Source organism: Numenius arquata, chromosome 17 (assembly GCF_964106895.1).
Source record: "Numenius arquata chromosome 17, bNumArq3.hap1.1, whole genome shotgun sequence".
Taxonomy (NCBI): domain Eukaryota; kingdom Metazoa; phylum Chordata; class Aves; order Charadriiformes; family Scolopacidae; genus Numenius; species Numenius arquata.
Window position 1 is genome coordinate 9,632,823 of NC_133592.1, and position 27,903 is coordinate 9,660,725.

Consider the following 27,903-nt stretch of genomic DNA (forward strand, 5'->3'; position numbering starts at 1 on the left):
CGGAGGCTGGCATCAAGGTGGTGTCGGCTGCCCATGACCACAGCCTTCCAGAAGAATCCCAACATCCAAGGGGTTTTTGAATAACCATGAAAAACACTTAAGAGAGCAGGCCCAAGCACATCCAGGTTATTACAGAAGAAAAATATGCAATTTTTAGTCCTTCAGTCATCTTGCTGTTCTTAGATACTACATGACACTCCTGCAATTCTGCTCTGACTGGCTAGTTTAGATACAAAGCTCCAGGGGATTTTTTTTTTTTTTTTATTTATTTAATGAAGCAGATTTAGCCAAGTCTTTTCAGTCAAATAAAAAGCACATATGACTTTGATTTTAATCTCTTAGCAACACATCTGAGAGAATCTGAAACCAAGAGGCAAAACCACTTACGCATAAGGCACACTCCGTCTCCTCCGGATGTAAAGCATCAAATTTTAATTTTCAAATGACTCTTGTGAGTTGCTCTCAATATATCAGAAGATATTTCAGCACATACAAAGCCTTCTCCTGCCTGCAACCTAAAAAATATCAACAAGTTATCAAATACATAAAGATCACTGCAGAAACCCGGCCATATTTCACAAACGACACACCCTACTTAGAACACAATTTATATATGTACCAGTTAAATCCATTAATGTGAATTTTGATATTCACACACCGTATTCATTCGGTGAACTCCAACCATACAAATGCCAGTGTCTGCCTAATGTTGGACACTCAAAGGCAACTGCGGCTGCTTGTGAGATGTGTGCCTCGGGGAATAAGAAGCACCAAAGCAGCTTCTTAAGGTTATGCTTAATAAAATAAGCCATAAACGTGCCTTTATGCGAATACAACAGTCTTACTATGACAATTTTACGACTACAGAGAGAGAAAGGTACCTTTGGGCTGCTGACTTTGCTTGAATTTGTTGGGTTTGACATTAAACCAAGACCAAGTTGGATAGGACTTTGAGCAACCTGGTCTGGTGGGAGGTGTCCCTGCCCAGGGCAGGGATTGGAAATGGATGGTCTCTAAGGTCTCTTCCAACCCAAACCATTCTATCTATGATTCAGCACCGAAATAAACACTACTACACTTCCTCCAAACTCTGGACTGAGAGTGAGCTCCCCTCAAACGAGCACCCCGAAAGCTTCACTACAATCACCGATCGAGCCAGGGGGCCATGCCCCGGGCTGAGTTTCCTTTTCCCCTCATCCCACACCCACCTCCCCCGAGGAAGCCCCGGCACCAACCGCTCCCCCCTCACCGGGCGTCCCCCCGGAGGGGACGGGGCTGCAGCCGCCGCCAACGCCGAACAACCCGCGGGTTAAGCTGGGTCTCAGCCCCAGCGGTCCCCAACCGACACACCGGCTCCTCCGGCGCTCCCGAGAGGCCGGCGGGCCCCCGAGGGGCGGCGCGGCTCGGCTCGGCCCTCCATTGCAGCCCCCTCATCACACCTTCCCCCTGACAGACCCCGCCGGCGGCCTGCGCCTCAGCCCGCCCCGGCACCCCTTCAGCTTCCCCCCAGCTCCTTCCCACCCCGGTACCTGCCCAGACGCTCAGCAGCACACCCGCTGTGAGTGGGACGGGACAGCCCCGCACCTCCGCTTCCCGCAGTCCCGGACTCGAGCGGCCGCTGGGGTGCGCCGGCGCGACGGCCGGCTGAAGGAGGAGCGGATGCGCCGGCGGCCATTTTGGGTGAGGGCAGAGAAGCGAGTAAATAACCCGCCCCGCCGCCCCTCGGCTTTATGTGCGAGTGGGACAGGAAGGGCCTCACCCAAGATGGCGGCGTCCTGCCCGCAGTCAAGATGGTGGGAAGGCCTGGGTATGCTGCCTAAGTAAGAGTGTCGACATTTCCTTAGGTTGTATGGTTTAAACGGTATTGTAAAAGAGGAGGAAAACTTATGTGTTGGCAGAGGAGGGAGGTGAAACGCTGTGGGGTGAGGCTGGGTGTGTGGAAAAGCTTTAGTGGTGGTTTGGCAGAGTGGCTTTGGGTGAGGTGGGCATAGCCCCTCAGGTGGCAGGTAGGACTGCTGCTCAATGCTGAGAAACAAAGGTGGGCTGGAGGATCTCCCCTCAGTAACAGGAGGCTCTCTTGGTTGCTTGTGGAGGCTAATGTGCCTTTGGGCTCTCAATGGCAGCTGATGCGTACCTCAGACTCTGGCCCGTGGCTTGTGCTGTGCAGTAGCCATTGCTCGTGAGCACCTTGTCTGTGTTGTAGGGGCAGGAGGCTGCAGCAGGGAGAGGTCTGTGATTTCTCAGTGTAACAAAGTTGTCCCAAGACGGCTGCAAAGAGCAGACCTGTTGCTGGGACCTTGATTCCCTGTTGCAGCAGCTAAAAGCCATTGCCTCTCTGTACTGGATGTGAACAGAATCCTGAAAAATAAGTGAATGCCATTGTTCAAAACTGGGGGAAATTACAAAGAAGAAATAACAGTGATAATCTTACAGGTTTAACGTTGATGTAATGATTTTTTATGAATTGTATGTCAGCTGAAGGCTTGGGTTTGGAAAATCTGTTTGGGGATGAAAGGTTCTAATTCACTTGAAATACTGAGTAACTTTCTTGTTGTGGACAGTGGGTTACATTTTAAAAATTCTCTGTGTTTCTAGCTCAGTTAAACATTATTCACATGTGAAACCTGTTCCTGTTCAATCCATTAGAGCACCTGCTCATGTCATTTTTGGGACAAAATGGGTAAAATGCAGACATCTGTAGTTTAGCTTAACTGCTTAAATTCCCTTTATGTAAGTCAATGCATAACTTCATCTATAAACGGTATTTCATCCTCTCCCAGTTGCGCAGGAATGTGGTCCTTCCTGAATGACATACTCAATTTTTGGCTTTTTTCCTAATATGAATCCAGATACTCTAGAAGATTTGCTCAAGGCCATAGCATGGTAGAAGCTTGTTCAGCTGCTCCTGAGCATCGTTGTTGGTGAATAGTAACTGAGTTTTTGATCAGTGTTTTTCATAACAGCCCAAAGTGAACTATTTGAATACAGGGGGGAAAAACCCTCAGACTCTGTGGTGTGGACTTAAGTACTAGAAAATACAAACTGATCTGCAATTTCTGTGTAACTGGCTTAATGGGAAAAGGAACTGCAAGAATGAATTGGCATGTTTGTGAGTCATGAGATACCAGCTGCTGGATTTGGATGAGAAATGGGAAGTAATAAGTATCACGTGTTCTCAACCCAAACAAGCAGCTGACTGAGTCTTCTGGGAAGAAATTTATGTATAAGCAGTCATCAGTCAGCTTTTATAAGCAACCAGTTTCTCTGGAAACCAAATGTTAAGCCATTTTGAGTGAAACAAGACAAAAGACTTTTTGTGTCTGGAGTAGAGTGAAATAAGAAACTCATCTGTTCCCTCTACTCGATATAAACCACACAGCATATCACTCTGCTTTATTCTTATGTTACTCTTTGCAAAACTATCATCAACTGTATAGTTCTCCAGTTCTGCAAAGGCTGGTAGGATAACCTGATATGACTTAATTTAATTATGAAATTAGAGAGAAATTATTTCAACTGTGGGAAATACACGCGCGTGCATAATCAAGCACTTGTCCAAACTGGAATATGGCAAGGATCCTTGTAAGCTTCTGGTATTGATTAATGGTTCTTGCACCACTTTTCCTGCAATCATCTGGGGATTTTACACCAGCGCTTTAAAGTAGGTAAGTGGCATTATGCCTATCAATTAAAAAAAGGAAGAAGAAACACATTTTAAAAGCCTGATCTTGGAGTTGAAGAACAGTGTGAATTCCAAAACATGTTGCTGCAGAATCAAAAACTATTTGCCAGAGGAAACACTCAGGAATGTGAAATTGACTATTGGTAGACTTCTTGCTCGATAATATAAAAATAGATTTTTGTAAGGTGTTGTATAGTAAATACACCTGTAACTTTTAAGTCATTGATCTAAAAACAAGAACATGCAGATATAACAGAACTGGCCTTTATTTTGCATTAGTTTGATGCTACCTATATTTCTGTTCCTTTTCCCTATTTTCAGACCACTTTCCTAATATTCTTTTCTAGCTCGTTATACTTTTTTTTTTTTTTTTTCCCCCTGAGGTCTTAAACTTAACATTTCAGCTGTGCAATAAGCATGTGATCTTTTTAGCATGCCAGGATAAAATTCCTAGTGTGCTTGATTTCTAAACGGGTGGAAACCATCACCAACCCAGTGTTGTTTTGGGCTGGGCTGAATTACCTGTGAGTCCCCGTTATAAATGAGCTCATCCCGTTGAGCTCTGTGTGGTGCCCCGCTGACCTCTGTGGGAACAGTGTGTATAAACCCTGGGGAGCACTAATTTCATGGAATCCATGTTTACCAGCTGTAACTCAGATTTATTGCCTAATTCTGACAGCTGTTGAGCGGCATATGCTCTCACTGACTTGAGGAGGTGTTTACAGCTTGCAACATCTTGCCGGACCGATGCGTAACCTTTAAAGCTTGTTGAGTTGTTTGCAGTTTACTGTTTTCATAGAGAAATACTTAGTTTTCTGTTTCATTCTTGGTGCAAATGCTTTAGGTGCAGGTGTAACTGTTAAATGAGGCAGTGGAGGCCAAATACACCCAGAGAGGCAATAAAGCAAGTAATGCTTTTCAGTGCTACCTACTGCTGACATAGGAAAGCTTTTATTTTGTGAGGATTTTTGGAAGTAGCCCTTGCAAAGGTACTAACTGTTACTTCCCCAGGGACAGATTAAAAGAGGATGGTGCTTGCTTTTCTCAGGTTGTCAGGAGCGGGCGCTGTTGGTAATTGATCTGATGCTCTGTGGGCAAATGGCAGAAATAGCTAATGGAGAGCAGAAATTGCTCTTGGCAATAAAATAAATGGGACATCTAATTAACGAATGATTACACAAGTATAATCTTACACCATGCATTGAAACATTGATTCCTTGCACGCTCTTCAGTTTGTACAAGTTTTAGCTCTTTTTTTTTTTTAATTCTTAAATTGAAATGAATCGAGTCCAGGTATTCCCAAGACAGAGGATGAAGTAGGTATGCTTAATTTGTGTACCTAACGTGTCCTCAATGTTTCAGTGTTTCTGCAGTTGTTTCAATTTTTCATGTAGTTATCTGTTTTTCATTGCTATTATAAAGAAATATGAGGGAAAATGAAAATATTTTAAATATGATTTGTGCAGAGTTACAGAAATATCCAAAACTGTCACGTCTTTTGAAGAATCACTTGGGTAATAAATATAAGCATAATCATCAAAGTGTGACACAGAAGGATTTTAGTGATGCCTTTAATTGCAAATCTCAACACATTCCTAATTTAGAACTCTGATCTGTGCTATGACTGTATTTCTCGATGCAGCTCTGGCTATTGTATCCTTGGGGAATAAGTTGTGAGATTGGCACAGCTTTTCAGTATGAAAACGCTCATCTAAGGGAACAGCAAACAAGATGTCAGCTTGTGCTGCATTCCAGCAATTCTGTAGGAAACCCAGGTGCTAAAGTTGCACAGGGATTGCTGAGTGACTGTAGTGCTTTTAAAAAAAACTTGCATTAATATGCTAATGTGAAATGTAAAAGCATTTTGAATGACGACAGCAGAAGCACAGAATTAGTACCAAAGCTGTTACTCTTTTTTTTTTTTTTTTTTTTTAACCTCAAGCTAGGATTAGTGGTATTTTTCTGTAAAGCAGTATCAGTTTATTTTTCTTTAAAAGGGCGGTAAGAAAGAGTTTCTGTTTGGTTTCATTATGGTAAAATTAAGGAATTCCCGGTTTCCTTGACCTCAATGATAACTCACCTGCAGTCTGTAAATTAAAGAAAAAACCTACTATGTTATTTTTGCACTCTGCTTTGAGTTTATCTTTAAAACACTAATTTGATTGTGGGTTTGGTTGTTAAAGATTTCACAAACATTTGCTTCTCTGGGCCATGATGTCTCTTACAGACAGTTGCAGTGAAGGAAGGACTTGGGGAGTGATGTCCTTGGGTGACGAACTCCTGCAGCCGTGACCCGCTCTGGTTCTGGTACAGCGCTGGGCGAAAGCCTCCTCCGTGCACCACAGCCTTAGACCTTGCTTGGAACCGGGGGGGGATTTACCGGCTGCACTCGATAAAGGAAAGATACAGTTTAGGCAGGAAATTGCATCTTTTCTTGAAGTTCTGTGGTTTAATTTCTAAAATGTCACTTTCTACTTGAAAAACTTCTCTGTGCAGCTGTAGGTGTGTGCTTATACCTGTCTGCTCAAATTGGGGGGGGGGGGGGGGGGGGGTGAAGGGGGATAAAGGAGTGACAAACAATGTGGATTGATCCTTTCTGTTTAAGTGTTACAACCCGAGGTTTAGAAAGGCATCTCTGACAAAAATCATAAGCATCTTAATTGATACTTTGGGGCCTGTGAGGATGTGGAAGGCTGATGTGTTTAATAGTGCTGTACGCAAGGATTGTGACACCTGCCTGGGAACAGCATCACTGGTACTTGTGTTTTGTGACAGAAATGGGGGATCACAGCATATTGGTCAAATAAAATGGTAATTATGTTGTATTTAGTAACTTCCGTGGTGGTGTTTCATTTAAAAGGGACTGAGAGAAAACAAAAACCGGGGGAAAATATCTTTATATGCTATAACAGCAGAGTGTTTTTTTGTTTTTTTTTTTTTTTAAATATGCAAAGAAGCTGGAGAGAAGCCACAAACCTTGGGCAAACGCCGCACCGAGCTGCCGTCCATCGCGTTATTTGGTGGCCTCGGAGGGGAGGCCGAAGCCCGGACCCGCCGTGCATCATCACCGGCGGCCGGGCCGGTGCCTGGCGGGTGACACTCGCCCCTTCCCCGCTTTCCTGCTCGGGTCGGATTTAGGGACCGGGGAGGGGGGTGTGTGAGTGTGTGTGTTCCCCGCCGTGTGGGGGGTCCGTGGTATCGCTCCGTGCCCGCCCCGCGGCGGCGCGCTGCCGGCGGCGGCTACGTGCCGAGGCTCAGGTCCGCACCGAGCGCCGCCGCGCGGGGGGGGCGGGGAGGCGGCGGGCCCGGGCGGGGACCTGCCGGCGGGGAGGCGGTGGCGGTGGGAGCGGCACGGCCCGCCCCGCCCGCCGCTGCGGCCAGCTTGGGGGCTGCCCGCCTCCGCCTGCCGGGGACGCGACTCACCGCGGCGGCGAGGTACGGTGCGCGATTCTCCGTCCCCCCACTCCTCCGGTTTGGGTCGGTTTGGGATTTTTTTTTTTCTGCTGGGGGGGCTGCAGCTCGTGGCCGCGCTCCCGTCGCCTCCGCGTCGGCGGCGGAGGGCGGAGAGCCCCGCTCTGCCCGCGGGAGGGGGGCCGCCCCCGTTCTCCCCGGGGCGGCCTTTCCCCGCGGGGGCCCGTCTCCGCCGTCGAGCGGGTTTTCACCCCGGGCCGCCGCGGGAAGCGCTCGGTGCCCCCGCACCCCCTCTCCACGTAACGGGCCGGGGCGATGGGGGCCCACGGGGCACGGACGGCGGTGCTTGTCGGTTAATTACAGGCTAGTTAATTACGGAGCACGTGAGGGGCGAGGCGGGGCCGCCCCCGCCCCAGGGGCCGTACTGGCGGCGGGGGTGATAAGAGGGGCGGGAGGCGGGTACGGCAACAAAGGGCGGCGGGGACGGGAGGGAAAGGAGGGTCGGTGGCTGTCCGCGGGGGACTCACCTGCCCGCCCCGCTCTGCTCCTGTCCCGCAGCCCCGGCGGCGAGGAGCGCTCGGCAGCCGCGCTAGGGCCGGGCCGCGCCGGCGGGACCGCAAATGAAGTGCGAGAATTGTACCAAAAAGGTGAGAGCGCGGCGGGGACGGGGCCTGGGCCGGGGGATGTCGCTTCAGCGGGTGGCGGAGGTCGGTGTGTCCCCCGCGTCCCGGTTCGCGGCGTTCGGCTCCAAGGTCAGGGGCCTGCCCGGCAGGCGGAGCGCAGCGCCCCGGGCCGCACCGGGAAGCCCCATCGCGGGGACCATACCGCCACCGGGCACCGCGGTCACGACCTGAACGTGGGGCTTCAGCTGCGCTCCCTGTAACCTCCCCGTGGGGAGTAACAACAACAAAAAAACCCCTCAGAACTGTAGAAGTGATGAAGTAAGTGGATTTCTGAGGAATTATTTTCATGCCCTTTGGAAACAAGGCACTGCATATAAATACGTCCATTTAACGCTGTCGAAAACTGTAAAAGAACTACATTAGCTCCTGATGATACAAACAGTGCTGCAGAAATGTTCTTATTGAACGGTTAACGTGTAGCATAATACATATATTTTATGTTTTGTTTCAGGAATGCAGTAAAAAACAGAAAAATGACGATACGCAAAGTACGTCTGTTGATGCATTGAGTCCAAATGATGGTTTTGAAGAGGTAACGTTCCTTCTAAAAATTGTAATGTACTCTTTATTGCTCTTTTTTTGTTTTGTACCCCAAAGGAGGTTATAAGAGAACTTTCAAGTACTAAATATAAGGCTAGTCAATAAGCAGTTGTAAGCAATTAGGAGCACTTCTACGCATCTCATAACATGAGGGTCAAGAATCTTTGAAAAAGATGAAATAAAAAAACCCTTACTACGCAAACGCAAAACAGAAATTGAAGTTCTAAAATAAATTTGGGTTTAGTGTCAAAAATCTTACATCAGCTCTTCAAAAGAGAGACAGGGCTTGAAAGGAGAACAGAGGGGGGTTGACAGTAAAAGTGCACAAAATGTCTTTTTACATCAGACAGATCACCTACTGTTCTTCAACAGATAAATGTTTCCTGGAGCGTGGGTTCCTGAGGGATTTTTGTTTAGTTGTTTTTTGGGTTTTTTTGCAAGTAGTCTGGTTATGTTGCACTTCGGAGTATTCCATCTTCCCACAGACGAGCTGCCAATGGTATCGTAAGCACAAAACTCTTGATCTTACAGTATACGCTCAATGTCATTGTGGCACTGCGTTCTCTTTGGTTTACCTCCTGGTAAAAAGTCAAGCCTGTTACAGAGGCATCTGGCCATCAAAGAGGTTTAATAGCTGAAGTTAAAGTTTTCTCAGTTGCTTGGTGAGTTGATGGGGACTGTCAGTTCTGAAACCCAACGCAAATCAAGTTACTAGAACGTGGACTAGAGGGCTAAATTTAGATCTGTGTTTACGCTTAAACATTTTGCAGTTTCACAGTAATAATAGGAGCAGAGCCATGAAGAAGGATGGAACAAATAATTTTGATTATTTGTAAATAATTTTGGATGTTGTGCAAGTGTCATGGATTGCCTTGTTTTAAACAGAACAATGACAGCATGTTTGCTCTTCAGCTGGGTCAGGGCAGAGGTCTTGAAAATTCGTCAGTTGTTATTAAATACTTGTTTACCTTTTTTGTTCTTCCCCCAGAAAGATGAGTTTCCTACATTGGCTAATGCTAAAATACTCCTTAGCGACTGCCTAGCCTGTGACAGTTGTATGACATCGGAAGAAGGAGCCAGAGTTTTCCAGCAGAATCAGAAGGAGCTCTTTCGTATTCTTAACCTTAACAAGGTAAAGTGCCACAAACAAGAACACATGGTTTTCTATGAAGAGGAAGAAATTACAGCATGACTAAGCAGCTTGGTTTCCCAAGGCAGATGCTGTGAAGATTTGTCAGGATATACTTTGTCCAAAGAGGAAGTGAAAACTTCAGGCAGGATGAAGAATAGGGAATTTAAAATAGTTTTGCACTAGAGATGCAAGATCACGGCACTTAACCTAAATCCTAGAGGAAAGTTACTGCACCTGCAGAAATAAAGTTTTTGGAAAATGTAACTATCTCATTACTGCAATAACAAATTAGTCTGTGGTTCAGTGTTTATACCCATACCTTTGTTACTGGGACTGTGCTGGGTGTTTCTGGTGCCAATATGTCCACAAAATACAAAGTTATCAAGGCAAGTTTTTGGAAGTAAATTGTTTTTAATATATATTCGAGCTGACTATATTTGGAACAGGATTTTTTGTCCAAATTCTTAGCAAGAAGTGTTCTATTGCTGTCTTATTTTCTAATGAGATCTGGATTTCCTCGAAGCTACTTGCTATAGTTGGTGCTCAGATTATTAGATCTTGATAGCAATTTAATCATTTTAGTTCTGCTCCAGACTTCTGTGTCCTTATTTGATATGCAAAAGCTACTAGAATTGGTGGATTTTCTTAATCTGTACAGAAGTGTCATACACAAGAGGATTCATTACATAGCCATTTGGTTTTCTTAGAATTACTTTAGCTCTCCATATAGTGCGATGTTGCTGTACATGAGAGAAAGAGAAGAAAATGAGGGGGAAAGAAAATCTTTTGCAAGGTTGCAATAGGGAGGCAACCAGTTACCTTGATCAGAAGGTCAGGGGTCCAGAAGAGGGCAGTGAGCAAGAGAGACGCTTTGCAGGCAGTCATGAACTCTACTTGAAGGGTCACTATACAGCATTTAGGGTGTATAAGTACAGACTACGGTCTCTGACATTTATAGGGTGAGACTTGTCTGTGGCATAGTCCTGGTTTGTCTTCCAAGGGTTCCACTGGTGTGGAAAACATCCCAACTAAAACACAAGGTTCATCTTGATATAAGTGTTGCAGAGCTTTACAGTTGCACACCATCTAGGTGTTTCCAAAGGGTTCTTCAGTACCTACCAACACTGATTTGTTGGGGGTCCTATCTTAACCAGTTTCCCCTCAACAACTTCAGTGGTAGACACAGGCGCCTTAGCAAAGGGTCAGATGTGTCATTTGCTGGGTTGGATTTGTAACTTCAAATGCCCATGCTCCTGTAAACATTAGTTTATCTATTTATTAGTGTTTAAGCATATAGCTTTTTTCGTATTTGCTAGAACACCATAGGTGCTGAATGTCTTTTAACTTTCCTTATGCCATTAGGAGACCAACCGCACTATTGTCCTAGGAGGGATGGATTTCCCTGAGTTATAGAAAAGGAACATCTACAGGTGATTAGAGATGAACACTGACAGGATCAGAGGAACATCCTGTCCTGCCCTCAGGAAACTCGCTAGTTCTTTGACAGGGTTTTAATGATACGGCCCAGTGAAGGACACTGAGGGATAACTCCAGAAGTGGAAAAGGGAGGGAAAGCAGGGAGCCTTACCCTGTTGTAATTACATACCTTGTTTCTTGTTTTGTTTACCAGAAATGTGATACCTCAAAACACAAAGTGTTGGCAGTGTCTATATGCCCTCAGTCATTGCCTTATTTTGCTGCTAAATTCAATCTCTCTGTGAATGATGCAGCCAAGAGACTCTGTGGTTTCCTCAAAAGTCTTGGTAAGTTTGGGTTTGTTATGATGGTGGAGCAGAAAGGGGATATTGCTTGGGAGGTTTTGCTTCCTCAGCAGAATTCTTTGTTATGCAGCCATGAAGTGCCGTTGCACAATCTAGTTTAGAGTTTGAAATATGCACTCTGTGATATTAATGACTGCACCAGTGTGACATAGCCTGGTTTCAGAAATGGAGGCCTTGCCCTGTTGAATGGAAAGGTCACAGAAGAGAAGGACATTACAGAGTGCTACTCAAAACCTTCCCTACCAAGAAATCGGGGAGGGTTTGGTCATGACCTTCAATAAGATTTCCCCTTATTTTGTAACTTGAGGGAGGAGGCAGTTCTAAATACCTTCCAGTCCTTTTGACGCATTTTATCTCTAGAAGATTGTCAGTTCTGTTGTTTTCTCCAACTTGAAATGACATGAAAGAACTGTTGGATCTGCCTATTTTACATTAAAGCTGTATTTCCTTTCTTTATATATACAAAGTTTTATTTAAAAAAAAAAAAAAAAACACACTTCGCCTATAGGTTTGGGGTTTAAAAAAACCTGAGGGGGGATGGAAGAAGAGAGAATAAACCTATAAAGTGTTTCCTCCCTTATATACATATTTTTTCATATTGTTTATACATCTCAGTACCCAGTATATTTTCTTCATCTAAAAGGAATGCTAAGTTCTGGTGGGCCCTAGTTTTCTTAGAATGCGTTAATTATCTATGCCTCGCTTGCCACAGGGACGTGCCCGCTATTACGTAGGCGCAGAGGGAGGATGTTGCTAAATCGGCTGGCAGAAGGTCTCTGCTGTGCTGGTGATATGCTCCTGTACCTCTGCAGACAACTTCAGCAGTGGGAGACACGCCTCTCAGCTGGATGTATTTTTTTTGTGGATAATGATATTTGACTTCAGCGTGTCTTGAAAGGAATGCTCCTTTTCAAGAGTCACTGCATATAGCCCGGGAGTTGTGAGATCTTAAACAAAAAAGCCATGAAGTGCTGAATGGGGAGCTTCTCCTAAGAAAGCTGACAACTATTTGAAGTGTTGCTAGTCACCATTAGCAAGTTGGTGGTGCTTTTAAATTCAGGATGTAGAAGATAGCTTTTCAATGTATGGCTTTTATTTTTGACTCTACTGTTTGTGAAAATTTGGAGAGGGGCAGGAGTATACCCGTTGACCCTCTAAGATTTTCTGTAGACCTGGAACTTGGAAAGAAGCCTGCAAGATGGAAAACATTCTAGTGATTCACTTTTCCTTACTGCTTTCTTTCACAGGAGTGCATTATGTGTTTGACACCACTATAGCTGCTGATTTCAGTATCCTGGAGAGCCAGAGGGAATTTGTGCAGCGGTATCAGCGGAGGAACCAGGAGGAGCATGCCTTACCGATGTTTGCCTCTGCTTGCCCTGGTGAGAATTGATCTCTCCAACCTCCTGCACTTAAGCCTAGTCCCATTGGAACTACCAAGAAACTAAGGAAAGGGTGGTTCCATTTGCGAGCCTTACATAATTTACAGCATTTTGGCTTTATTTTTGAGAGATACCAGATACTGCACACAGTGTTTGTTTCCAGGATCATGCTGATCATCCTTAGTGCGTTGCTAGATGGGCCTGGTTTTCATGGGCTGTTGGGAGGGCAGAATTTGTTTGTAACAAACAGCAGCAGCTCTCCCATATGGAAGTGAGGTGCCACGGCCATAAATGTGAACCCTGCAGACAAAGATCAGGTATGATGGTGCTGGATGAGGCACGTGCTAATTCGGCGTAGGGCCTTACCCAGTCAGATACAAAGGTTGCAATAATTCCCTGTCTGCATCTTACACTTGTCTTCTGTTGGAGCTCTGTAGAAGGTGAGGGGTGTAAATTCTATTGTTGCTCTTCAAAAAAATCAGAAATTAATCAGAACTGGAATTGAGGAGCCAGTGGCTGCTGCTTGTGTGTCCACACTGCAAAGTTTAACATGGTGTTTCCTTATTGAAAAGAATCTTTAAGGAACTTTGCTCACTGATCTAATTAAAGCGCAACCTCTGTTATCTTAAGCAAAGTTTTGAACTTGCCACTTAAGCCTAGGGGAAAGTATCAAGTGACATCGTTCTTAATGACTGTGAGATGGTTGTGTCTAACACTTACAAAATAATTCTCACTTGAAATGTCACAGACTGACTCACTAAATGTCTCGCTTCTGAGAATTTTGCACCGGAGAACTTGCTCTTTTATGAACAGAACCTGCACTTATCACAGCTGGAAAGATGGAGAACATTTGGTCATTGTTTACTTTTTCTATTTGTTAGCACTCTGGCAAGTCACATTTCTGAAAAAAAAAAAAGCATCAAAAAGAAGGCAAAAGTAACTCCTTTGCCTAACATCCCCCTCAGTTTCACCCTAAAGCCCATGGTGTTGCTTTTCAAAAGGCTAATAAAAATACAAATATTTCTTTCTAGTTTGGAAGTAACTGAAGAGGATTGCGTTCTTTAAAGAAATGTTACAGTGACAAGAGAGTGAGTTAGGGTTGCATTCGGTGATCCCCAGAATCTGCTGTTGTCATTGATTTAAAGTTGAAATACTGCTATTTGAATTGTACTTCTGTTTGTTCTGTGTATTCTGTAGTGGAAGTATCAGGGTTGCGCTTCGGGAACTACACATAAGAGGGAAAGTCTCTTTTTTTTTTTTTTTTTTTTCCTGTTACTGTTATCTTAGTGTTGCCTCCTATCTTTAGGAGCAGACATACTGTATGTTGCTTTTTTTTTAATGTAAAACCTGTGAAGTTGAAACAACCCCCTATTACTTCACTTTGTCTTTTATGTGGTTTATTTAAAATTCAAAACCAGAGGATTTCTTTTAGAACTTATTCTGGCATAACTTTTATTTACTTCATTTAGAATTAGAGCTCAGATTATCTGCTGCTCTGATTGGAAATATCTTCAAATAGTTAATGGAGCACTTTCCTTGTCTTTGGTCTACAAAAGGTTGTTTCTGTTTGCAGCGTTAGCTCCGGTGTCAGTATCTGCTGTGGTACAGGTGTTACCAGAAGCACGGGTGCTTTCTGTTTCTGGAAAACTGAACTGAACTATCACTGTAAACCCCTTCTGAAAGGGTATGGTGTTTCATTCCCCCTGACAGCAATTACAGGGGGGAAAAAAAAAATAATCATGATCAGTCATTTTTAAAGTAAGGTTGTTTGCTGTGTTTCCTGACTTTAATTGTCTGGGTGCATTTTCTGTTCCTCATTCTCCTTCCTCTTTACCCCCAGATTACATAAATTTGTCCCAGAAATGTTTACGCTGTGTGTTTATCACCAAGTGTTTTTTATACAGCTCTATCGATACAAGGTCAATGTGAACTCCAGTATAACTGCTTCCCTCTTACTTATCTTCCAGAGTAACTTTCCACAGAAATACCACCCTCTGCAGGAGTGGTCTGTGGTGTAAAATCTATCATGAGCAAAAGAGCGTAGCCCTTACAGTCCCAGAACCTGATAAAAGAGCAGTTTACTGTCTCTCTCAATTATTCTTACCTACTCCTGCCTTGAAAGAAACTGAGCTAATCCTGGAGGTTTTGTTTCCTGTTGAAAGTACAGCAGTGTAACTACTGATTGTATCTGTAATATCTCCGAAGTAATCAGTTCTCTTCCTTAATTTACTAAACTGGTGAGCAACGTGAAGCACTTGCTCTGGGAACCAGCCAGCGTTTTTAATGCGTTGCCAGCCTCTGTGAACTCTGGATCAGGTCAACAGGGCAGGCTTATAGCGTTAGTAGGAAGAGCATAACTAGTGAGGATACCAATGCTTTTGTCCCAGTCAGCTAAAGTAATTTGCTTTTGCAGGAATGGGGTTTTTACAGTAGTGAAAGTTTTCTTAGTTTTTTCTGTGCTTTATACTGATGCATAGCTATTTATAGCATGCATCTTTGTCGTCTACTCGGGCTAAAGCACTAATAATGACATGTTCTGAAGTACATCTGTTAAGTATTTATACAGCAATTTGCAGGGGTTTCTTCTTCTTCTTTTGATGCCAAAGGCAAAAGGCCGAGAATCTGAATGAATTTAAGAAGGGTGTAGGTCTGTACGGGTACGGATGTACATTGGTATAAGAACTGGCTGTCTCTGGCTTCCTGCAGCTGTGGGGCTGGAGTTCAGCCCTGTGGGTGAGTGGGCAGAAACAGCCAGTGCCGATGTGAAGTGCAGATAAATGACTGGTGTTGCTCATTCACCAAGGCTGCTTAGATAATTAAACAGTGACTAATGGTCGTTGTGGAGCTGGAGCTACTAGACACTTGTTCCATCTACTGCAAAGAAAGGAACAATTGAAGAAATTGCTTTGGGCAATATCTGCCAGAAGTCTCTTGGTATTTAGTGAAATATCCTTACAGTTCGTGACTACACCATTCCAATTCTGAAACTGCCCTGACAGCAGGAACACTGTGGTGATTAATGGTAATCAGAGCTGCAGTGTAAGGGAAGGACTGCATAGAAATGCTGTTAAAGTACAAGGTAGAATGTTTTTTAAAACTGCCCTTACTTTATTTGCAGCAGTTTTTGTTCTATTTTGACAGCACTTGAGACTAAAGCCATTTAAGAAATAGGATATACACATCATGCAGAATATGCTGATACAGCCTTTGTATCAAGCACCAATAAATGAAGTCCGTGGTTGCAGGTAATATCTTGGACTTAAAGTCCCAGTTGAAATTGGACATTAAAAAAACCTTCCTCTTCAGAGTCTAGCAATTCAGCACAGCCCTGACACATAAACCTCTCTCTCTCGCTCTGTCTACCAAAAAAATGAGTGCTTGTTGAAGATGATGCATGTCTTTGAGATTTTTCCATGGAGAGCAGTATCTGCTAATCTTGAAGTCTGTACTTTAACAAGAGCTGGGAATATTTAAACAGCTGGAGGATCCTCATGTTTCCCTACTACTTCCTCGTTTCTATTAGTAAAACTTTATTACTCTGGGAAAACCACTTCTCTGCCATAGAGAGACAAACCATCTGAAGACCACCTGGATTCTGGTTTTGTGCTGTTGTTGGCCTGTGTGGCAGTGTTCCGACTTAAACATTACCAAGTGTTTACACATTTTGCTAATTTCAAGTTTAAGAATTAACCTACAGGTTTTACCTTTCCTGGGCAGCCTGTACTTCACAGCAATTTTTCTCTTTTATGTAAAGACCTCAGTGTGGTATTTTTCACTATTTCTGAGCACCAAAAGCAGCACGCTTCCCTAGAAAGCTGGGCCTAACGCTTCTGCACGATTTAGGTGCCTGGTTCTCAGTTCACGTAGGTGGAGCAAGAAGTTCAGAATCCTTGCTGTCAAAGATTCTGGGCTGTTTTCAGTAGGAGTCACCACGCCTAAGAAAGAATTGCACCCCCTAAATATCTTAATCTGCTCATTTGTCGGTTCCTGCTCTGGAAGGTGGGGAATAATAGGGCGGATATTGAGGGTGGTGTGAATATACGTGGCTTGTTATAGCTGAAATGCTGCAGGAGTCTGGTGAAAGGGAGGGGGACTCTTGATTAACTGAGACACAATTTTGAACACGGAGATTTCAGTTGGTTCCTCTGTGTGTGGTTGAGTGTGGGGGTGTTTCTGAAGAAGGTGTGGCTACTCTAACAATAGTAAAAGAAACCATTTTTTTCCAGGCTTAATCCATGTGCATCTTGTGATAATGCTTTCATGTGACTCTTCTGTTCTAGAGGAGGCAAGCTGGGGGCATGGATACTAAATTGCAGGAAACAGAAGGTTACAGTTAAGCAACTGAACAGAGTACGTTTGTTGTAGTATCTGGTGATCCAAGGGCTGAGGTCTAGAAAGTCAATTTACACTTTGGTAGCTGGGGTCCTGTTCTTTCTCCTTTGTTAAATCTATGCTTTAGAAGGGGTGTAATAAGTCATGAAGTTCACAGTGGCTTCGAAGTCTAGAATTGATGACACAGTCAATTATTGATAGCCAACTGTAAAACAGCATTAACAGAGACTTGAGGTTTCCTACAGTTCCCAAGGTGGGGCTTCCAGCCTACACAGAAACATCCTACCTATTGTGAAGGTGGCTTCATTTTTAAAAGCTGTTGTATAACTGCTGCCACTTTGCCATGCTTCTGTGCCGCTTGACCATCTCACTGTGATTTCTGCCATTCCAGGTTGGATCCGGTATGCCGAAAGGGTACTTACCAATCTCGTGACCTCTCACATTTGCACTGCAAAGTCTCCACAGCAGATCATGGGCTCCCTGGTGAAGGGCTACTTCGCCAGGCAGCAGGTAAGTGATTCTGATTGATTTTTACCAGTAAACTCTTTTAAAAAGATGGGCTAGTAGGTTTTAATACTGAAATATAGATCTTAGTGTATTATAAAGTGATAAAGCATCTCTCCAACTTATTTGTCCTTCACTTGAAGGATAAATGGTGCTCAGCTGCTATACAAGTGCCCATGATAAGAAGGATGTACAAAGAACCTCATTTCAGGCAGTGCAGTGTGAGCTGGCAGCAATCCTTGTGCTCCCAGTACAACATGGATTTAGGTATTTATGGATAAAATAAAATCCACAGTAGCGAAAGAGATTGTTGTTAAATGCTGCCTTTGTAGTTCTCTAGCATAGCCAAAACAGGAGTGGAGGAGAATAATGTAGAAATTGCCCTGTTATCTGGGATCAATAAAAGCATTATATCCTAGAAACTAACCTTTTTATCTTCTCAATTTTGTATTTTGAAACAGTCGCTTTCTTACTTGAATTTAACTGCATCCACATTACATAGAGAGGTATTGCGATGTCCACATAGCTAGAGACATACTGATGGACTTGCTGTGGATGAAAATGACTGACAGCTAAAAAACTGAATCCTGAAGTCCTGACTTTCATTCACTTTCTAAGGCAATCAAAAGCTGCAGAAAACGTGGACTGAAGGAATAGGTTTAAGTTTCAGCCAGAAGACTGACTTCGGGTGTTTGTTGCTAAGGCTTTGTGGCTTCTGGCGAGTCTTTAATTGCTGGGGATTGGTTACTAGTATTACCTGCATAGGGTTTACGACGCTATTTTCATCCTTGTCGTCCTTCAAGCTGTCTTTTGCGCTTCATGAAGTTCTCTCTTATGTTCCACAGAACTTGTCTCCTGATAAAATTTTCCATGTAATTGTGGCGCCTTGTTATGACAAAAAGCTGGAAGCCTTGCGGGAAGACTTCTACACTGCCTTGTACAATTCGCAAGAAGTTGATTGTGTTCTGACATCAGGTTAAATCTTCTTTAAACTTACTATTTCTAAAGATACAAGTGAATCACCCTTGTTAGAATAGCCTTTATGCCAGACTTGGCTTTTTACAAGTATGTTTTAGTTGTAAGGTTGGCGCTTTTTCTGCTTTAAAAGTAAGTACAGGTTTTTGTGCTGCTGGTAGTATAGGTATTGTATAGGGAAGGCAAAGCAAAAAAGACTTTCCTTCCAAGTTGGTATTCATTTGAAAACAAGATTCAGGTATTGGTTTTTGTCAGCCTCTTGAGAAAGGTTAGAGTTACGCAAATCCATATTAAAAATCACTGTCTTGCTTGTCTGTGGTCATTTAATCTCCACTGGGATTATTCATAACATTCCAAATGGGTGGCATCAGTAGCTTATGGTGTGGCTTTTGTCTTTAGGCTTAATGTCCAAACTAAGTATCCTCCTCTTTCCCCTGCAGTGTAGAAACATCTTCCAAACTTAAACCTAACAGTAAGGCTAAGGATAGCACTATACAAAGTTTGGAGCAAGCTGAAGGCCCCTTTCTTCAGGGCTGGAAGTGTCAGGCTTCTCGGTCACTGGAGGGAACTGACTCCAGTAAGAACCGGAGAATGTGACTGTGAGCCCATAGAGGTGTTGGGATATCGATCTCTTTAACAGAGGCACAGCACGTGCATTTTGCATTGTGTTGAAAGTAAAATGTCATATGTTTTCCTACAGGTGAAATTGTCCAAATAATGGAACAGAAAAATGTGTCTATGAAAGATGTGACTGAAGTAGCTGTAGATAGTTTGTAAGTAGTTTTGTTGTGGATTGCTTCCTTATTTTGATGACAAATGACAACACCTTTGAGCATATTCAACATAAAGTGTTCTTTTGAGAAGTTTTACACTTTTCTTTTTAAAGAAAAAAAGCCTGCGTCAAAGCCTGAGTATAGTAAAGTCTCATGCTTTATATAGTCGCCAAAACACCTGAAAGTATTCTCCTAGATATTCGTTGCTATATATAAAAGCAATATGAAACAGATAATGTAAAACTGTGTATACTGTCTCAATACAAAGCAGATAATTTGAGGTTAATGACCTCTATTTAATGACTCCTTTAAAATAGATGATTTTTTGAAGCTTTGCGTAGCTCTTGTATCTTAATGAAGTAATATTAGATTCGACTGTGTCAAGTTCACGCCTTGCTCGTACGTGTGAGTGTCTCAGGGTGCTGACCCCATTCAGAGCTCTCCTGTGCTTGAGCTGGGGTAAAGCTGAACAGTCTCGCCTGGCCTCACACAAAGATGCGGGGATGCAGTGGCGGGGGACCATCTGTTCTGTGCTTCGCTCATTCACAGCAGCATCCTGACAGTAAATTTCCGCTTTCCCCGATACGTTCGTGTAGAACTGATAGAAGTAGCACCCTTTCAGGAAACGGTAACTATTTTTTTTTATACTGAAGACAGCAGTTTTTCAAAATTAGATAAAGTTGAAACGTGCTTTAGTTGAAAATCTACAAATCACACAAAGCATTGGGGAGATTTTGTTTACCCACTGCGTGACTGGCTCAGAAAGCAGCACGCATGTTGTTTTAATTCTCAGGCTTAGTTACAAAGGCTGGTCTCGGTGCTTGCTGATCTCTGTTCAAGTGTGACAGATGTTACTTGGGATCTTTCCAAAGTGGTGGTAGTGGAGCAATAAACAAGCTTTCTTGCACATAATGGAAAGCTCTGGAAATGTCTAAAACTGCTTTTCACTTTGGCTTGATACCCTGCTTGGACCTTGCCTAGACTGGAGAAATGTAAGTGGTAGAGTGGTAGCAGTTTCAGAGCTGGTTTTGTAGTAGCTCCTATGATTACTTCCACCAATGATTGCTTCACAGAATGAGAATTACATGAGTAAAGCTCTTAAAGACATCATCACATAGAGATGGACATCTATTTCTAAATCAGCCTGTCCAATGAAAGAACAAGCTCTTATTCAGAATATACCTGTTTTATTAGATCATTTTAAGTTGAAAAACAATGTTAATTTTTCAAAGGACTAATCTGATAATACTGGTTAAAGCAGTGAGAACAGATGACGTAGTTTTTGCTCTTCTGGGGTCTTAAAAGGAGATTTTGCAGAAAAAAAATATGTAACATGAACTTCTCTTCTGAAAAACAAGTTCCGTAACAGAAGAGATTTGTGGTAAAGTACTCAGTGTTCAAAAAGTAGTGTGAACAAAGTAACTGGTGTTTGAGTTCTCAACTCCCTTCTGCAGCTAGAGAATGCTAACAAATAGCAGTTGGCTAAAATTAGGAGACGCATCATGAAGCAAGATCACCCAAGGTTATACACAAAAATAAAAAGTTGCAGTACTTACTAAGTAAACGCAATGGCATGGGATGGGATGGAGGGACAGACATACTACATTTGTAAACTTCAGCTCTTTAGTGATTAAAATAGTTCTTTGTCATTATTACAACTTCAGCATTTTGGTTTTCAGTAAGGTGTTTGCTGTGGCAATTTTCCCTTGGTTTTGTGGTTGAATGCTGTGCCCAGAGTGCTGCTCAGGCGAGAGCCAGCAGTACAGGCCAGGAAAGGTCATGTCTGGAGGTTCTGGGAAGAAGGTAATTAGACCGTATCTAGAGAGGCTTTTACATGTAAGAGCAAAGGACATAATTTGTCCATTCGCTAATATGAAGACAATTACCTCTTCCTGAAACCAGCATTACCACACACCCCTACCGATTTCTGCTCTGCCAGAAAGGAACACGAGCCTGTAGAGCTGCAGACCTTGGCGCCCACCGACACACACCCAGTAGGGTTTATGCTGCTGCCGGCCAGTGCTCCGGTTTTAACCGAGGCACAAGTGACCCTCCAGGTGAATGCTACACCCATTGGATTTGATATCACTGATTTTCTTCCCAAACTACAGCGTAGCACTTAGCTTAAAGGCAGAGTGTTCTAGTCCACCTGCAACTGTACTGGTTTGGTGTTACTTTAGTGGCACAGTGTTACACACAAAGCGTTCCTGGAGCAGAAGCGTTTGTGAGCAGAGGCTTGTAACTTCTGAAGTACTTTTACATTCTCACAGGTTACAAATGATTTATTTCTTTTTTTTTCCCAAAAAAGTCTCCTGAGCAGTGAATGGCTGTTAACCAAGGCTTTAGGCTATGCTGAACGTGTATTCTTATAAATTACTGTTGCTAGAGGTTTCTGAAAATGGAAAGCCCTGCATCTTTTCATATTTTTTTTACTGTATTTTTTCCCCACCATCTTACTAAACAGTTTATGTTTTTTTAAGCTGTAATAAATAAAAATATGTTCTCAGTCACTGCTATAAAACTTTTGGGGGAGAAAAGACAGAGAAGGGGAGAAACACTACTTTTTTGAAGTGAAGGAATGAAATTTTGGAGTTGATCTTTCTTTCTGTTGCTTTCTAAGGTTTGATGAAATAAAGGAGGGAGATGTCGTAAGGCACGACGGGAAGAGATCCGATGGCTACCTGGAGCACATTTTTAAACATGCTGCAAAGGAGCTTTTTGGCATGGATGTCGAAGAGATCACCTACAAAGCATTAAAGTAAGCTGGAGTTTTGTGTCCTTATTCTGTAGGATGGACCGGTTGGTGCTACAGTGAACCCTAGTGCAGTTACTGCTAACCTGGCTCATTCACTGATTGGCAATGACTAAACCTGTAAATTTGTTGCTGTAAATTAGTTCCTGATAGATTTAATTTTATTAATAATTTACCTGCCCTTAAAAACGAAGTATAATTCTATTCTGAAAATTCCGTCCCAACTTCTGCTTAACTTGGTTTAGAAATCGGAAGAGTTCATCCTAATCTCACTGTTACCCTTGTTCTGTTCAGAGCATCTAAATCCAAACTGATGCAGTTGGATCATCCCTTTGGTAATACAGGGGCTTAAAATGTTCTCTGTGTTATCTTTATAGGAACAAGGACTTTCAAGAAGTTACTCTTGAAAAGGATGGTGAGACAGTGCTGCGGTTTGCAGCAGCTTACGGCTTTCGAAATATCCAAAACATGGTTCTGAAATTGAAAAAAGGAAAGTTTTTATACCATTTTGTTGAAGTCCTTGCCTGCCCAGGAGGTAAGAATGATTGTGGATCCACAGTTGTTCTGCTCACATACCTTGAATCTCAAAGGAAGGCTGTCCTACAGACAGGCACTTAATTTAATTCCCTCTTAATTCTCTTCTTAATCTAAAATGTGTACTATTTAGTGAATGGTCCAGAACACCAATTACATGTGCAGGGTTGGCTCAAAAATTGATTGGGTTTTCTAAAATTAACCACAATGTTATTTTTTTCTCTTCGGACCTATAAATAAATGACAGCATGGCTCTTACAATTTTTTCAAACCCCAGAGGAAATACTCTGAAATGGTCGTTGTCAAGGGCACGCAGAGACAAGGAACGTAATTAATACTGTAAAACATGAAGAAGGCAGAGAAAGATTGTTGATACGGAAACCTCATTTACATTAAGATGTTGTGGAGTCACTTTAAGTAAATACAAATTCTAGCAGTGTGGGGTGGGTACTTTATGTAAACAGGCAACTTTTTTCTTCAGAGAAGTACAAAAAAAAAAAATTTCCAAGTTAACATAAACTTCCTCTTCATATCAAATCTTCATCACCCTTGTGGCTTTTTTCTTTTTTTCTCGCTCTAAGGGTGCCTAAATGGAAAAGGTCAGGCACAAACTGAAGATGGAAAACCAGATAAAGCACTGCTTAATCAGATGGAGGAAGTGTATGCTGCAATACCTGTTAGACTGCCGGAATCCAACCAGCACGTACAAAAGCTGTACCAGGACTGGCTGGAAGGCATGGACTCTAAGAAGGTCCAGGAAACTTTGCACACCAAATACAGTGCAGTAAATCAAACAGCAAGCAATCTGGATATCAAATGGTAATAAATAAAACTCGCAAAAGATTTGCTTAGGTTAGTTACAGATTCAGCACTGGAAACATTCTATGCAATCGCAGATGCTATGCACTAGCCCGAGTGTACGAATGAGACGCTTCCCGATTGTGGATTATTCCTTGTGAAGAACCATTGCTTTTTAAAAACAGAAAGAGAAGTCTCCAAAAGCCCTGGTTCCCGCCATTGTCATTGAACTTTTACTGTGTGTAATCTCCTGTGCATAATGGATTTCTTTCTTCAAAAATGTGATCTTGCAAGGTACATAAGCACTTCCTGCCAGGTGCAGGGGGTGTAATTCCTGATGAAGCTCCCTACAAAGCTACAAAATGGGCTTCCCCAAGAAGGCGAGATTATTTTACTCCTACTCCTGGGTATGTGATCCCTTTCATCGTGGGAAAAGAGTCATGATGAATTTCAGTGTTGTTGCAGTCGTTATGAAGTAACTTGGGATTTATTTGCCTTGTTAACGAAAAAACCCTTTACAGGCACAAGTGTAAATGGAGAAGTGTAACGAATTTGTGTATGCCTTCTAGCCACATTTTAACAAAAGCTATTCAGTTCCAAATTCGAGTCACTGTTCCTTACTGATATAATGTTTGTGTAAGGAAGGGGATGCTTCATATAAACTGAACTTGGGAAACTAATGCTAAATGGTTATAATGCAGTCCGTCATTAAAAATAGTTCCAAATACATTGGCTGGTACAAAAAGAGAACTTTTCTTTCCTTGGAAGTTTTGTTAGAAACTTGCAGCTTGGTGCTGCTTCTGTGTCTGGCTTCCTGAGAGTGAAACATGCAGTGTCAGGTGAGCATGTGCATACTACAACTTGGCTAGATTTGCTGAGCCAGACTTAACAGCACTTTTATTCTCTCATATATCAGTACACAGAATAATAGATTGTTGTTTTCATTTATCTCTTTGTTGGCAGACTTCTGTAAAAATAACTTCATGGAGCGCCTCTGAAAAAAAACCCCAACCACTCAGCAATGCTTGTGAGCCCAGCAAAGTTACTATATCTTGGCATCATGAATTTTGGTGCTTATTTTTAAGTACGCTTTAGAGGTTTCATTTAACAGACATCTTAAAGCTTGCATGCAAATACCACTTTTCTGCAGCTTCATGAGTTGTCAGAGGGTTATTCAAGAATGTGATGGATGCGCAAAAAAATCAAACTACTGCCAGACTTCTTCAGATTTTCCTAGTAGCACCAAATTTGTTCAAGGTTAGCGGCTGGTTGGAGCTAGCAAAGTTTCAGCTTTCCTTTTCCAGTCTGAAAGTGTGGATGGGCTTTTCTAATCATTTTGGTCAGCGTTTGAATGAATCTTCTTGTAAATTTCTTGATATTACAACTGCTTGTATGAGTAAGATCTAATATTGCAAAAACCTGTGTATATTTGAAATCCTCGTTTAACTTGAACACAGTTGGATGGGATAAAGGCATCGGTGAAGTCAGTGCAAGTTCTTGGTGGTTAAACAACAGAGGCTCAGAAGGAGAGAGACAGACTTAAGTATGTTACCCTGATGACAAGAGATAATTCTCTTAATGGGAAGCTGTTAATAGAATTGCAGCTTTCAATTGGGCCACACTTCACTTTGAGGGGTGTTTTCTTTCAAGTGCAAATGAATTTGGTTACTGTGCTACCTGAATGCACACAATGAGATTATATCCATAGATTACCCATAAATTAGCCTTTGTAAGTCGTTCCTTGTTGTAATAAAAACATAATACTTAACGTGGTGCAATATCAGAACATCTACAGAAATCTACCTCTGTACAGGAAGGGAGTCCAGAAATGGTGGGAAGACCTATGTATAGCTGAAACTAATAAATGTTTGCTAAAGAAAAGATGGTGGTGTTGCATGAAATTTCTGAATAGATTACTTTTTAGAAGCAACATCCAGCTCCTTTGGTCTCTTTTTTTTTTCTTCTTTTTCTGTCATGATTTCCTCCAAAAACTTCAGCAGAATTATTTTGTACTAAAGTGGTCTTGTTCTGTTTGTATAGGCATATGTTTCTATGTATATATGGTTTATAGCTTGATGGCATGTTTAAATTATATTGCTTCAGTTCTTTGTATAGTATGCTTATTTTTTTATGTGCATATACTGGGTGAAATGGTACAAAAAAGTTGTTTGCTTTTCTGGTGAAAGCTTCACTGAACTACACAAGAGCTGCCTTGCTATTCTGACAGGATACCCTTGAACCGTTTGTACAACTTAAAAAATACCCCTCTTGCGTAGGTGGCATTGCTGTATGTGTTCTCTCTTGCCATTCTGCTTGCCCGCTGCACTGACCAGCCTCGCTCTTCCCGTGCTGGTGGGACGCCCTGGGAATGGGCCAGTAAGTGAAATAAATCTGTCTACAATATACCGTGCTGTGCTCCCACTACAAGGGAAAGGGGTGTCAGTGCATAAAGTAAACTTTTTCAGTCGAACCCACCATTTCTTCCATCTACCCGAATGTTTTAACCTATGTTGAGATAGTAGCAATGTAAGAATCTAGTAGAGTATTTGTCTGCCACAGTAATCTTTTTAAAGACGAGGAAGGCATCGAACTGGGCAGCTTTTAGTGGCTAGGTGGAATGTATGTATTATAACTAGTGACTTACAGTGACTGATATTTGTCTCTTTTTTTGTCAGCTTTTGTTTTAGAAGACTTTTTGGAATAAAACCCATTTTAAGTTTTTAAAGAAAAGGGTTTTTAAGTGCCAGTTTAAAGAAAAAAAAGTAACTGTAATAAGTCTTTCCCCCTCCACCTTCTCTCACTGAAATTTTAAGGTGTATCAGAAAACCTTGTTGCAATTTCATCTGTAGTGAAATACTTGCCTAAGATTTGATTCTGGCTTTTAAATCTACAGTTAGGAAGTCTGTCACTGTCGACAGTGTGTGTTTCTGGCCACACTTTCTGAAACTACAGCATTATTTAGTTCCCTGATATGATTTTGGCAACTAAGAATTGTCATTGCTACTGCCTTTTCAGCAATGGGGAAGGCTCCTCGTGTGGTCACAGCCATAGTGCTTTACTGCTCTGTTGAATGTTGTGCCGAGACAATCTTGTCTCTAGATGATTTTTAGAAAAAGACTAAATTGGAGGGATTGCAGGAAAGTAACTGGAAATGTTAAATGAATTTGGAACCTGTCTTGGGGTATTACTGACTTGATCACATCAAGTGCTTGATACCTTGGGTTACAGAACTTTATTCTGAGACTGCTACAAGGGGTACGTGTTGTGAAGTACTTCTGCTACGCCTTCTCCAGTAAGTTTGCCTCAGCCACAGCACCTTGTGTTTGTCCACTGCAGTTAAGGAATGTGGGCAGAGGTGGGCTACACTATCGCTTAGGGTAATGGATATATCTGTATGCAGCAGTCTCAGCTGGATTATATTTGGACAGTGTTCAGTTACCTAAATTTTGGTGCTTTGTATTCAAATGGAGCATGACCATGAATTGTCCTAAATAAATCTTGGTACTGAATTACATATTGATTCTGTCTCATTCCATGTAAAACCTGAACTCTAAGTATGCTTTGTTTTAACATACGTGCTTGTCTGGTGAATTTAGTGTGGATAGTTAGTATCAGCTATTTATGAGTATTCTGGATTACAGCTACACTTCAAACCATGATAAACGGAAGGAGAAAGTCGCTGGATAGCTACTTTGCTCTCTAGAATTGTAAAGTAATATATTGAATTGTTGCAAGGCAGACAAGTATGTAGTGGCTTTAAGGCTCTTACCTGGGAAGGATGATGTTGCTGGATGAAGCCAGTCTATGGGGGTTGACTAGTTATGTTTACTATATACAGTTATTTAAAACACTGGTGTGCAAGGAACAGTAAAGATACTTATTTGTGTACATCTTGAGACTTAAAAACACAGGCAGGGGAAAGCATCAAAATTAGCCCTGACATAGGTAAGGGGTTTCTTTTTCATCAGTAGGTTGTGCAAGCATTTTCATACATTCGACAATTAGGAGCCCAACTTCCACAAAATAATAACTAGACCTGAAGGTGGTCTGCGTGTTTTCCAAGGGACAGTAACGAAAACTGGCCAGAGGAAAAGGAGGAGGAGCTGATCTCCAGTTTGGCACAGAACAGAGAGGTTCCTGTTGCTGGGTAACCAAATAACTAGTAAGAACAGGTTTTGAGGAGGGTTGCCAAGACGTTAAGGTGTCCTTACCTATTCTTGAAATGAAAATTAAATAATGAGGATTTGTGTCAGCAAAGCAGAGGTAATACCCATTTAAATTGTGCAGAGTTCAATCTGTGAGATTACACCCACTCTGCAAACGTTGTGTTTCTGTCCCTGTCTTCAAGTGAGTAGTTGGTGTGCCTGAAAACAAATGTCCTCGTTCTGCACATTTGTCTACTGCAAGACCATATTTTCTTCAGCATGAATGACTTTTTTTTTTTTTATCCTCAAAAAAGACTTAAGATAGCCATAAAACAACAGTAAAATGTAATGACATTTAATTAAATTCTAGTAAGAACTATTTAAAAAACAAAGTTGTCTTCGATCTTTTTGTCAAATGTATAGCTCTTCATTCCATTTAAGAGAATCAAGATTTAGTGTGATACATGGTTCGGGTCAAG

At 42.3% G+C, this 27,903-nt stretch overlaps 1 protein-coding gene across 2 annotated transcripts; it reads left to right on the forward strand.

Annotated features, from left to right (window-relative positions):
- Window positions 1-1,740: 1,740 nt before the first annotated feature.
- Window positions 1,741-26,792, forward strand: NARF (nuclear prelamin A recognition factor). Of its 2 annotated transcripts, none has more exons than XM_074160078.1 (12): window positions 1,741-1,807; window positions 7,652-7,740; window positions 8,228-8,308; window positions 9,305-9,448; window positions 11,079-11,211; window positions 12,477-12,611; window positions 17,335-17,453; window positions 18,293-18,422; window positions 19,123-19,195; window positions 21,816-21,953; window positions 22,325-22,482; window positions 23,063-26,786. In XM_074160078.1, the coding sequence occupies exons 2-12, from the start codon at window positions 7,714-7,716 to the stop codon at window positions 23,302-23,304; spliced, it is 1,380 nt and encodes a 459-aa protein (XP_074016179.1). In that variant the 5' UTR covers window positions 1,741-1,807; window positions 7,652-7,713; the 3' UTR covers window positions 23,305-26,786. The 2 variants fall into 2 exon arrangements, with proteins under 2 accessions (XP_074016179.1, XP_074016178.1); XM_074160077.1 differs by lacking the exon at window positions 1,741-1,807 and adding an exon at window positions 7,081-7,117 and having other exon boundaries at window positions 23,063-26,792.
- Window positions 26,793-27,903: the final 1,111 nt, after the last annotated feature.